The sequence below is a fragment of the Hylobates moloch genome, unplaced genomic scaffold (genome assembly GCF_009828535.3).
Source record: "Hylobates moloch isolate HMO894 unplaced genomic scaffold, HMol_V3 SCAFFOLD_17, whole genome shotgun sequence".
NCBI classification, from domain to species: domain Eukaryota; kingdom Metazoa; phylum Chordata; class Mammalia; order Primates; family Hylobatidae; genus Hylobates; species Hylobates moloch.
The window spans coordinates 52,196,822-52,209,864 of record NW_026652292.1 but is presented as its reverse complement, the minus strand read 5'-3'; the positions used below and the strand labels follow the sequence as shown (position 1 = coordinate 52,209,864).

The 13,043-nt window shown below is 44.2% G+C and overlaps 1 protein-coding gene across 3 annotated transcripts in view; it reads left to right on the top strand.

Moving 5' to 3' along the window:
- Nucleotides 1-13,043, top strand: part of FAM114A1 (family with sequence similarity 114 member A1) — a 73,644-nt gene that overhangs the window by 44,641 nt on the left and 15,960 nt on the right. For all 3 annotated transcript variants that reach the window (XM_032135537.2, XM_032135538.2, XM_032135541.2), the window contains 2 exons: nt 5,552-5,675; nt 12,031-12,122. In XM_032135537.2, coding sequence (XP_031991428.1) covers nt 5,552-5,675; nt 12,031-12,122 — 216 coding nt within the window. The remainder of the gene's footprint in view (nt 1-5,551; nt 5,676-12,030; nt 12,123-13,043) is intronic.

The following is a 13,043-nucleotide window of genomic DNA, read 5'->3' as shown; positions in this document are numbered from 1 at the left end:
GCCTGTAATACCAGCTACTCAAGAGGCTAAGGCAGGAGAATCACCTGAACCTGGGAGGCAGAGGTTTCAGTAAGCTGAGATCATGCCACTGCACTCCAGCCTGGGCGACAGAGCAAGACTGTCTCAAAAAAAAAAAAAAAAAACCAAGGTCTGGAGTCAGACGTTATTTAAACACCACGTAGAAGCTGCAGAAGCTGTATGATTTTGGACCCCCTTACCTCAATCTCCTTATCTATGAAATGGGAATAATAAAACCTACCTCACAGAATTATTAACAGAATTAAATGAGATAATCCACGGAAAGCTAGTAGCAGCATGACTAACACAGAAGTAAGCACTGAATAATGTACATGTGTTGATGACAGTTGATTTTTATATGCGTTCTTATGTCATAGACATTTGTTGTTATTAAAAATATCACAGGGGAGCGTGGCCCTCCTGTAAAAAAAGCATTACAAGATATCGTGGTGGTGAAGAATGATTCCATTGTGGTGACTTCCATCACAGCTCTCAGCTGTGAAACAGCCCCAGGGCCCTGGAAAACAGCCCCCAAGGACTTAGTTTCTAGGAAGAAGTTTTGGCCTTTGGAGGGGCACAGTTTGCCCATTGCCTCCACAAGCTCTGCTTTCTTTCCCTAGCCTGGAGATTTTTGTGATATTCATAGTAAGGAAAATAAATTTTTGTCTGACTTAGTAATGATAGTTACTGGGTACTATAATACACAGTCCTACAGGCCAGGTGCGGTGGCTCACGCCTGTAATCCCAACACTTTGGGAAGCCGAGGCGGGCGGATCACCTGAGGTCGGGAGTTCGAGATCAGCCTGACCAACATGATGAAACTCTGTCTGTACTAAAAAAAAAAAAAAATATACAAAATTAGCCGGGCATGGTGATGCATGCCTTTAATCCCAGCTACTCGGGAGGCTGAGGCGGGAGAAACACTTGAACCCGGGATGCGGAGGTTGTGGTGAGCCGAGATCGCGCCATTGCACTCCAGCCTGGGCAACAGGAGCAAAACTCTGTCTCAAAAAACATAATAAATAAATAAACAGTCCTACAAATGTATGGTTCAAAAACAGTAAGAGTTATTCTTCACTCCTGTAATAGTCCAAGATAGGAGTGCCTGGTCCGCAGGCAGCATTCCTGCATTTAGAGCTTCAGGAACCAGGCTGTGTCCATCTTGTGGCTCCACTAGACCCGTTCCAAGGTACACAGGCCTCCAGCAAGAAAACAAATGGAGGCTTAAACTGAGGTTGACAGATGTAGCGAATAAAAATACAGGATGACTAGTTACATTTTAACTTTAGATGAACAATGAATACTTTTTCAGTATAAATATGTCCCATGCAATATTTGGGACACACACTTATATGTAGAAAATATTCACTGTTTATCTGAAATTCAAGCTTGGCTAGGCATGCTGTATTTTATCTGGCAACCCTACACATACTAAGTATTTAAAAGTTAAATAATTTGGGGGCGAGGCACGGTGGCTCACACCTGTAATCCCAACACTTTGGGAGGCTGAGGCGGGCAGATCACTTGAGGCCAAGAGTTCGAGACCAGCCTGACCAATATGGCAAAACCCTGTCTCAACTAAAAATACAAAAATTAGAGCCAGGCATGGTGGCACTGCCTGTGGTCTAAGGTAGATGTAAAACTAGGTGAGCTGGCTGGGCACAGTGGCTCACGCCTGTAATCCCAGCACTTTGGGAGGCCAAGGCAGGTGGATCACCTGAGGGCCGGGAGTTTAAGACCAGCCAGGCCAACATGGCAAAACCCCATCTCTACTAAAAATACAAAAATTAGCCGGTTGTGATGGCACATCCCTGTAATCTCAGCTACTCGGGAAGCTGAGGCACAAGAGTCACTTGAACCTGGGAGGCGGAGGTTGTAGTGAGCCGAGATCGCACCACTGCACTGCAGCCTAAGCGACAGAGTGAGACTCTGTCACAAATAAAAATTAAAAAGTTAAAGAACTTTACAAATTGTTAAAGAAAACGTATTCCATCCTCTTACCTTGACAAACATACTTGTATAATGACCTGGAAGGCCAAGTTCCCATTTGAATTCCCTGACTCCTCAAATTTCTACACTCTGCTTCAGCCTGCAAGCCTCCTATCTGCAGCTCTATCTCCCACCCCAGGGAACGTTATGTGGCTGTGGGAGGATGCCCTAGTTCAAGTTCCAGCCATACCCCCTGTAAGCAGCCACCTCTTAGCCATCCCTTGGGCTGAGGGATACACAGCCAGTGGCACCGTCCCACTGTCAGGAGTACAGCCTAGGAAAGAGTTCCATGCAGGCTGTGAGAGGGAACCTTTGGCGACCTGGAGAGTGTTCTAGAATGGAGATGTGGGCTCTGATGGAACCCTTTCTTGGGCTTGGGGACTCCCCTGTGTTGAAGCCTAAAGGCAGTGTTGGATTTCTCTGCCCTCTGAGGCCTTGTTGTCTTCTGAGTCACATCAGCATAAGGAGAGAGAGTGTAGAGAGGACACTCCCACGTTTTAAAAGCCTTGCCCAGAAATGATGCACATCATCTCTGCTGACAGTCATGATGCACATCTTCTCTGCTGGCAGTCCATTAGCTGAAACTCAGACTCCATCATGGAACTATAAGGAATTATTATCGTTACTATTTTCCTAGATTGATTCTAGGATGGCAACAGGCATGGCGATGTGGTGTTTGATAAAGGTTAAAGAGAAACTCATCATTTTCGGCTGGGCTCGATGGCTCACGCCTGTAATCCCAGCACTGTGGGAGGCCAAGGCAGGCAGATCACTTGAGGTCAGGAGTTTGAGACCAGCCTGGCCAACATGGCGAAACCCCGTCTCTACAAAAAATACAAAAATTAGCAGGGAGTGGTGGTGTGTACCTATAGTCCCAGCTACTCAGGCGACTCAGGCAGGAGAATCTTTTGAACCCGGGAGGCAGAGGTTCCAGTGAGCCAAGATTGCACCACTACACTCCAGCCTGGGCAGCAGAATGAGACCCGCCTCAAAAAAAAAAAAAAGAACAGAAAAACTAATCATTTTCATCACCATTATACTCCATAGTTAGAAAGAGTAAACAAAAATCTTTACAATGGCAGCACACACCTCCTTTCAAGGAAAAGATTTATAAGACAGCCTCTCTACCCTGTGTCCTGAACAACACTCAGCACTGTGCCAAGCATATAGTCAGCATTCCATAAATATTTATGGAGAAGTGTGTGATTATGTCCTATTTATTATTGGATTGATTCAATGCACATGGCCTTGGCATAATGCAGTGAGCTGGGAGAAAGCAGGAGAGATGCTGTAGTGGACAGATGCTGACGAAAGAGTGCTTCGCTAAAGAGAACCCTTCCCAGGGGCACCCCAAAAGGAAAACCCCAGTGCTCTCCCTTCCGGGTGATTGCCATCCACCAGAAGATACGGGCAAACACAAATGTTCCACAGGTCTGCATACCTTTTCACTAAGCATCGTATTCAAACACATTTGTTCTATAATTAATGTTAGAAAACTGCTGTTTAGAAAATAAATCTGAAGCCTAAGAATACGTTCATGCACATCTGGGACCCTGACCCCTAAACATGAGTGTGCGAGCTGAAATGAAGAGTCTGAGAAGGTCGGGGCAGAACGGAGTGGCGTGCAGCCATGAGTCTGGGCACATTTACTTCCACCTGCTGAACTCCACGCTGATGGGTTTTGTGCTGATGACTTCCTGCAGAGCTTCCTCCCAGAGCCTCAGCGCTGGCTGCATTATTCCCTGGCAATGTGCTTTAGCAACTTTTAGGAAAATGGTGTCCTGGTATTCCAGATGCCCTCTCTACCTCTCTCACTTATCCTGATGTGCTCATCTATTACCATAATGAATATTAAAACCTATTCCAAAGAGGACTGCAGCTCCACTGCTGTCTCTCTGTCCAGAGCAAGAGTTTGACCTGCAGAATGAAAAAATAAAACTTTACTACTTTATACTTATACTTAATATTTTATAAGATGCCTTCCCTGTGCCCTCTTACCATTTTGGAAATTCAAATCAATCTTCACGGAATAAGTGGCCATCTGTACAAATCTTTTTTTTTTTTTCTTTTTTGAGACAGGATCTCGCTGGAGTGCAGTGGCACAATCATGGTTCACTGCAGCCTCAAACTCCTGGGCTCAAGCAATCCTCTTACCTCAGCCTCTTGAGCAACCGAGACCACAGGCGTGCCCCAGCATGCCTGGCTAATTTTCTTAAAATTTTTTTTATAGGGTCTCACTATGTTGATTGCTTGAGCCCTCAAACTCCTGGGCTCAAGTGATCCTCCCGCCTCAGCCTCCCAAAATGCTGGGATTACAGGGGTGAGCCACCGCACCTGGCCTGTACAAATAATTGTCAACTGTATACAGAGGATCGTTTCAAAAGAGGGGCTCTAAAGACAGTGAGCAGGGATGATGTCAGTCCCAGCATCACCTCCTCTGTGAAGTACTCCCTGTGTGTACCCTCTCAGTTCCCCAAGGGGGAAGGACAGCGCGCTTCCTAGTGCCTCCCTCCACTGTACCCTCCGCTCATGCCTGTCATAGTTGTTCTTGGTTGACACAGCCTCACTCCTTTAGACTGTAAGATGTTGGAGAAGAAAAATGTGTCTTGTGCATTTTTGTAAACCCAGTGTGATAACCGACATCTAGCAAGTATATATGTGCATCTATAGAATTTATTTATGTTTATATGTGGATGCATGTTTGTTTATTTATTTATTCATTCATTTATTTTTTGAGATGGAGTCTCACTCTGTCACCAGGCTGGAGTGCAGTGACGCGATCTTGGCTCACTGCAAACTCCGACTCCCTGGCTCAAGGGATTCTCCTGCTTCAGCCTCCTGAGTAGCTGGGATTACAGGCACGCCCACCACACCCAGCTAATTTTTGTATTTTTAATAGAGACGGGGTTTCACCCTGTCGGCCAGGATGGTCTTGATGTCCTGACCTCGTGATCCGCCTGCCTCAGCCTCCCAAAGTGCTGGGATTACAGGTGTGAGCCACCACACCCGGCCGTATGCATGTATATTTATAAGTATTGAGCATCACTCTAAGTATTTTAAGTAGATTACTTCATTTAACCCTCAAAACAGCCTTATAAGGTAGGTGCAATTAGTTTCCATTTTACAGATAAGGAAGCTCAGACATTAAAAGGTTAAATAAGTTACCGAAGGTCATAGTAAGTAAGGAGCTGACATTTGACTGCAGGGTTGATGTCGAACTGCGTTTTTAACCACTGTGATAGAAAAGCTACCACCACCATTTATGCAGCACATACTGTGTGCAGTTGTGCAAAGTATTTCACATTTTGTATCTCATTTACTCCACAAAGATTCTCCCCTTAAAAATGAGAAAACTGAGACCCAGAGAGCTTATCTAACTTGCCCAAAGTTGCACAGTTAATATGCATCAAGCCAACATTCAACCCAGCGATAACCTCCCACACCATGAATCACTTTGGTCCTGGGAAAACTGGGGACTGCTGTATGTAAACGTTATTAATGAGAAGAAAAGATGACAGTTGTGCTGACCTATTTCTTTTTTCAGGTTCAGTCATTTTTAGCATCACTTGATGGAGAGAAGCTGGAACTCTTAAAAAATGACCTAATTTCCATTAAAGACATCTTTGCAGCCAAAGAAGTAGAGAATGAAGAAAATCAAGAAGAACAAGGTAAAAGAAAATAAGTTAAATAGCAAGCCAAACTGTTGGCATAATCCTTATGAAACCGCTGTTAATGAACACAGCCCTTTGAATTATTTAATTCAAGTGCTCCTCCTCCAAGCTTCCAAAATACACTGTGCATCTGCTCATGTTACAGGAGCTGGTCACACTGATTTATAAGACTCTCTTTCACTGGGCGGGAACTCCTATTGTTCCTCTGGTGTTCAGCACAATCCCTGGCACATCACAGGCATACAATAAATGCAAATGCATATGGTCAGATGAACAAAGACTGCAATGTGCTAAACAGAGCCCTGATGACTAGAGTTTATGCTGCCACTTTTTTTTTTTCTTTTTCTGAGATGGAGTCTCGCTCTGTTGCCAGGCTGGAGTGCAGTGGTGCGATCTCAGCTCACTGCAACCTCCGCCTCCCAGGTTCAAGTGATTCTCCTGCCTCAGTCTCCTGAGTAGCTGGGATACAGGCGCTTGCCACCATGCTCAGCTAATTTTTGTATTTTTAGTAGAGACGGGGTTTCACTATGTTAGCCAGGATGGTCTCGATCTCTTGACCTCGTGATCCGCCTGCCTTGGCCTCCCAAAGTGCTGGGATTACAGGCATGAGCCACCGTGCCCGGCCTATGCTGCCACTTACAATTTTTATCTGCATGTGAAAGTTATTTAGTGTGATTAATGTTGATGGTGGGCAAATCTTTTCCTGAATTTTTTTGTATATTTTTCTTATTCCTTTTAATTTATAGGTGTAAGAGTTTGGGTATATTTGCAGGTGTCCTACGCTCTACCTAAAAAGTTCAGTTCTGACAAAGGCTGTACCATTTTCTGACAGTGCACCAGGGTATGCTACATCAGGTTGGCAACCACACTTCCCAATAATCTTCCACCCAGATGATAACTGGACCCCAAGGAGATTAGAACTTATTTTATGAGAAGCAAGCCTTCCTTAAGAGGGGAAAACTTACTCTCAGGGTTGGGCATGGTTAATGATTCCTTTAGGTTTGTCCATTTGGGAGCAGAAGGGAGTAAAACATTTGCTATCTACTTGAAGAGAGATTTCTTACCGATGTCATAACCACCGCCCCACTGTTGTTTTGTGTAGGTTATGCTGAAAGGTCAGACAACCTCAGAGACAGGTCTGGCTTCTCCTAGGACCTTTGGAAGGGTCCCATTTGAAACATTTTCACCACTTTCTTGCTATATGGCCTTAAACAAGTTATATACCCTTTCTGAAGTGCAGTATCTTCACTTGTAAAATGGAGACGATATATATATATCAGGTTCAAGAGCTGTTGTAGGGGGTCTTATTAGATAATATATCTAAAAACATATATTACAGTGCCTGGCACACAGAACTGCTCGAAAATGTTAGCTGTGCTTATTACTTAAAGTGCTAACACAGTGCCAGGAAAAAGTAAAGGTGCAATAAAGTATAACTTTCATGTATTATTATGCTCATTGTTATTACCCGGCATGCAAAGTAAGGAGAACGTGCATTCTTAAATCGCTGGCAGTGTTTTGTGCCTAGACGTGTTACATTCCTTTAATCAAAGCTCTGACACAAGAGCTCAAATGCTTGAGCCTTGATGTTCAGGGCAAAATTATTCTAAGCATTCAGAAACTGTCATTTAGACACCCTTTCCCTCTTTAGCTCCACACACTGACCTTACATGCTTTCAGCTTAATGAGATTTATGCTCATTGCATCAAAATAAAAGAATCAATTATACTGAAGCATAGAAAGAGGCCGTATCGGAGACAGTTGGGAATCATGTTTTTGAGCATTAGTATGTCCCTCCCAGAGTCACAAAGGATGACAGCCTTGTCTTTGTTTTCCTAATGAAGAAACTAAAACACTAGCTGTCAAAGGTCATGTAGCTCGCCTTGTGCACCCAGGATGAACTAATAGATGGCCCTTTCCCACACTGGCAATCACCAAAAAGAATCAAGCTATTTCTCTTCAAGAGTCATGATGTCTGAGGTAGACCTTGGTCCTATTAAGGGTGTCATTTAGAAAGGACAAAAAGAGAATCCCAGATTCCCCCCAACATCAAGGAGATATTGTTGCCAATGCACTTAAAGAAGTATTGCATCCCCAACTGGTGCTATTCCTTGAAGGGGAAACTTAATTTCAATTTAAATAGAAAACGTTGCTATAAGTGATGTGTTCTAGTCTTAGTGTAGACCTTCAGTAAATTCAGTGTCTTTAAATACACGTTCACATATACACATAGAAAAACCTGAAGTGCTGAACAGCATGCTTTAGCAATGGTAGGTTTGCCTCGCCTTAATTGACAAAACCCTGTTATCTCCTGTAATATATCAATTTTCCCAAGAGGGCATCTCCAGATTTTCAAAACACTCTTAATGTTAATTAACTTAATTTAATAAATAAATGTCCTTCAGAAACTTAATGAAGAACTGGGAGAAAAGAATAGACGTTGTCATTAAATCAATCCAATTATCGAGTGTCACAGCTCCAGAAAGGTTCGGGGATTACGCAAAAGCTGTCATAAGGAATCGTTGCAGTGGGGGAAATCCAGGAGCAATCCAGCAGAAATCTAGGAGCAAAATTCTGGAAGAAAACCGAGCATTTTCATCCATTTTTTTCCTTGTAAGCATTACGTTCCTAAAAGCCTCCTAACAACTAAATAATTTATTTGGTACTCTCAGAAAATGTAATAAACTATCATTTTTAGATGAATTTAATATCGGTCTCCTCTGCATTTAATAATGTTAGCTAATGATTCGCATGTTTGTTTTTCCAGCAGAGTGTAATTTTATCACACTGCCATAGATCCGTTAATGTGATTTACCATGGCTGAGAAGAGATTTTAAAAGGCCATTTTCTATTTTTATTGCTCTGGTGAAGACCTTCTCAGCCATGTGTATAGGCCAAGAGTTGTAGTAATAGGTGTTGTTTGTTGCAATATTTATTATCATCTGTTTTTATCAACCTCCATTTTTCTCTATGATTTTTTTTTCCAAAATAGTTTCTAAAAGTTGCTGGTGTATGTTTTACAGAATTAGTACACCTTTAAAAGCTGGAGCTCTACAAAGTGCTCGTATCTTAATTTAGTGTTGATTCCTCCCAAATACTTTTAATCTCCCTATGTTTGTATCAGTGTAGCACATAATTTGTTTACATAAATCTTCGTGTTTACAAAACACTTTCACGATTGTTGCAGTATTTGGTCCTTATAACAGCTGTAAAGAGGAGATGAGTGGGTTTTATTGTCCTCAATTTTCAGAGGAGGCAGTGGAAGCTGAGGAAGCTCTGTGACTGGCCCCAGGCCACAGAATCACCAGATGCAGGAGCTGGGTAGAACGATGCCTTCCAAGTCCCAGCCCAGAACTGTCTGCGCTCTGCAACACTGCCTCATACAGAGTGAGGGGCAGGCGGTTTGGGAAGGAGACCTTGTCGATGCTGCCCAGGTGTGCCCAGCCCCTCTCACTGTCCCTCCCTGGGGAAGACTAGACCAAGACCTCTGCCCAGCAGAGAGAATCTCAGCTTCTGATGGAATCAATCTAGCTCTCTAGCTCTCTCTCTCTCTCTCTCTCTCCCTTTTTTTTTTTTTTTTCCAGAGAGTCTCATTCTTTTGCCCAGGCTAGAGTACAGTGGTGCAATCTCAGCTCACTTCAACCTCCACCGTCCCAGGTTCAAGTGATTCTCCTGCCTCAGCCTCCCAAGCAGCTGGGATTACGGGCACGTGCCACCACGCCTGGCAAATGTTTGTACTTTTAGTAGAGACGGGGTTTCACCATGTTGGCCAGGCTGGTCTCCATCTCCTGACCTCAAGTGATCCAACCACGTCGGCCTCCTAAAGTGCTAGGATTACAGGCATGAGCCACTGTTCCTGGCCCTCTCTATCTCTATCTGTCTCTGAGACTGTCTCTCTATCTCTGAGACTGTCTAGCCCTCCAGCTCTCCCTTTGTGTGATTAATGCATTCTCATTCTTGAAGGCGCTGTTCAGGCATCACCTCCTCCAGGAACCCTGCTTCACACCCCTCTGAGAACTGTATTATAAGCTGCAAAAGCCCCCTTAGAGCACTTCCCTCTTTCGGTTAAAATGATTTGCTTGTTGTGGCTTCGTCATGAGCAAAAACAGCCGTCTCTGCCTCCTCCCTGCACGCACCCGCCTCACTCTGCTGCAGCCACGCTGACACCCTTGCTGCTCCCATGGACGAACCGGGCACACTCCCTCCTGGACTCTACTCTTGCTGCACTGCTGCTGGAAGGCTCTTCCCCCTGACATCTGGTAGCTGGCTCATTGCTGTCCTCCTCTAGCACATTACTCAAATGTCACCTTCTTAGTTAGCTTCCTTCCTGTCTTAGTCCCTTCAGGCTGCTGTATCAAAATACCATAGACTATGTGGCTTATAAACAACAGAAATCTATTTCTCACAGTTTTGGAGACTGTAAAGTCGAAGCTCAAAGTGCTGGCAGATTCTGTGTCTAATGAGGGCTCCTGATCTCTGGTTCTCAGATGGTGCCTTCTAGTTGGGTCCTTACATGGTGGAAGGGACCAGCTAGCTCCCTGGGGCCTCTTTGATCAGGGCACTAATCCCGTTCATGGGGGGCTCCCCACTTCACGATCTAATCACACCCCCAAAGCCTCACCTCCTATTATCATCACATTGGTATTAGGTTTCAAAATATTAATTTGGAGAGGACAGGGGCATTCAGACCACAGCACCTCCTATTTAAAATTCCTAAACCCCAGCTAGCCCTGTTTATACTTCTCCATAAAACGTATCCCTTGACATTGATGTTATTTACTTATCTGTTTTGTTTTGTTTTGTTTTGTTTTTTTGAGACAGAGTCTTGCTCTGTCACCCAGGCTAGAGTGCAGTGGTGCGATCTCAGCTCACTGCAACCTCTGCCTCCCAGGTTCAAGTGATTCTCCCGCCTCAGCCTCCCGAGTAGCTGGGATTACAGGCGCCCACCTCCGCGCCCGGCTAATTTTTGTATTTTTAGTAGAGACGGGGTTTCACCATCTTGGCCAGGCTGGTCTCAAACTCCTGACCTTGTGATCCACCCACCTCGGCCTCCCAGAGTGCTGGGATTACAGGCATGATCCACCGTGCCCGGACTACTTATCTGTTTTGATTATTGATCTGTTTCCCTCATGAGAATATATGAGTTACAGGTAAATAAGCGGATCTCAGCCAAATGTTTTGAATAAATACCTACAAGCTACGCCAGGCTATCTTCATGGGCTGCAGATTAACCATTTTGTCCGTAAAACAAAATAGCATCTCCAGACAAGGGCTGGATGCAGTGTTTCTCACATGGCTTAGTCCCCTCTTCAAGGCTCTGCCTTCCCCCACTGGCATAAGCCACAGTATTTTCTTCTTAGAGAGTTCTGAGATCATGTAGTCAGGCAAGATAAATGATGCTTTTATTCTCCCCCAAACTGGTAATAAATCCATGTGGAATCCATTCTTTGGCACCTTTCATAACTGTTAAAAATGGCATGGCCTTGCAGATACTTTAAAAGAGAAAAATAAGATTGTAACCTTTAACAATCTCTTTATTGCCCACAATGATCCTAATTTTTTTATTTTATGATATATGATATTTTAATATGTATACTATCTGTTATATATATAAATATATCATATCATTATATATTAGGCAATGTATTAATAAATTATTCCATAAATATTCATTTTAGCACCTATTATATGTGAGGTATTGTGTTAGATGCTCTGGATTCAAGAGTGAGCAGAAGAAATACTGTCTCTGTCCCTCAGTAGCTTCCAGGGTGAAAGGAAGACAGATCATTAAGAAATATTGTAGGACCAGCCAGGTATCCTAGGGAACCTTGGGAAATTTCTCCAGAGAGATAGTTGAGACTAATTCGGCTTATTCAGCACTGTGGTTCTGTGGACATAAAAGGGCACCTGGGTATCATTAGGGTTGCAATGCTAAGCGTAACAATATCGAAGTCATAAATATGATGTTGTCCCGGGTCCCTTAGGCCTGGGAAAGGTCATGCCTTTGTTCATCCCAGTCCTTCTTTCAGCAGATAGCTGCTGACCACCTATAGCTGTGAACAAGACAAGCAAGCTCCCTCCCTGACCTCTTGTTGCCTTTGGGTTGGCCGGGGGGTGTCCCTGCTCGAGCTGCCAAACAGCAAGACTTCAGCGGCCCTGCACCCGGATGCATCTGCTGCCTCACTGCCATGCTCATGAATGGAAGACATTCATCTTTGCCCGGCGGCTGGCGGGCAGGCTGCTACAACCTTCACTTAGTCTACCCCAGCTGCAGGCTGTAATGTTGGGGGAGCTGCCACATCCTGAAGGATGAAAAATAAATCACGCTTCTTCTGTCGTGTTCTATTTCTAGGCTTAGAAGAAAAGGGAGAAGAATTTGCTCGCATGCTTACAGAGCTTCTCTTTGAATTACATGTGGCGGCCACACCTGACAAACTCAATAAGGTCAGCACTGTCTGATTTATAGTTTCTGGTTAAAAAAAAGAAGTGCAGGGGAGAGTCTCTGTTTTAAAGTTCCAGAGATGCACCAGAAATGGAAAACCCCCAAATCTTATATGGCGTAGTGCCAGGAGAGGAGTTTGAGGTCAGTAATTAAGATTTGAGGAGGGGCTGGGCGCAGTGGCTCACGCCTGTAATCCCAGCACTTTGGGAGGCCCAGGCGGGTGGATCACCTGAGGTCAGGAGTTTGAGATCAGCCTGTCCAACATGGTGAAACCCCGTCTCTACTAAAATACAAAAATTAGCCAAGTGTTCTGGCGCATGCCTGTAATCCCAGCTACTCGGGAGACTGAGGCAAGAGAATCGCTTGAACCCAGGAGGCCAAGGTTGCAGTGAGCTGATTGTGCCACAGCACTCCAGCCTAGGTGACAGAGTGAGACTCTGTCTCAAATTTTAAAAAAGGAAAAAATGAAAAGATTTGAGGAGGCAACATAATGGAATGTGGTGGTGGTGGAGAACATGCTAGATTGTGTCATGAGATCTGCATTTTAGTTGTAATTTTACTAGTAATTACCTTGTGACCTTGAATAAGTCACTTAACTTTTCATGGCAAAATAGAATGTTATGTTGGAGCAGTAGTTATCATCAGATTAGGGGAGGGAAAAAGGGTGCAGAATCACCAAGAGACTTTTTCAAATTTCGCCCCCCACCCCTCTAAAGAAACATGCCAGAATTAGGTAGAGAGAGGCACGTCAGCCAGGTAAACCCCACAGTTCCTCCCACCTGGAGCACAGGGGCTTCATCATGTCTAAGACCATTCCAGCTTTAACAATCTGGGTGCCTGTAACAATATCACAGTGTGTTTTGCAAGTTAGTACAAGGTCTTCCTGTGAAGTTTCTTTAGAGGCCATGATCATTAATTACTTA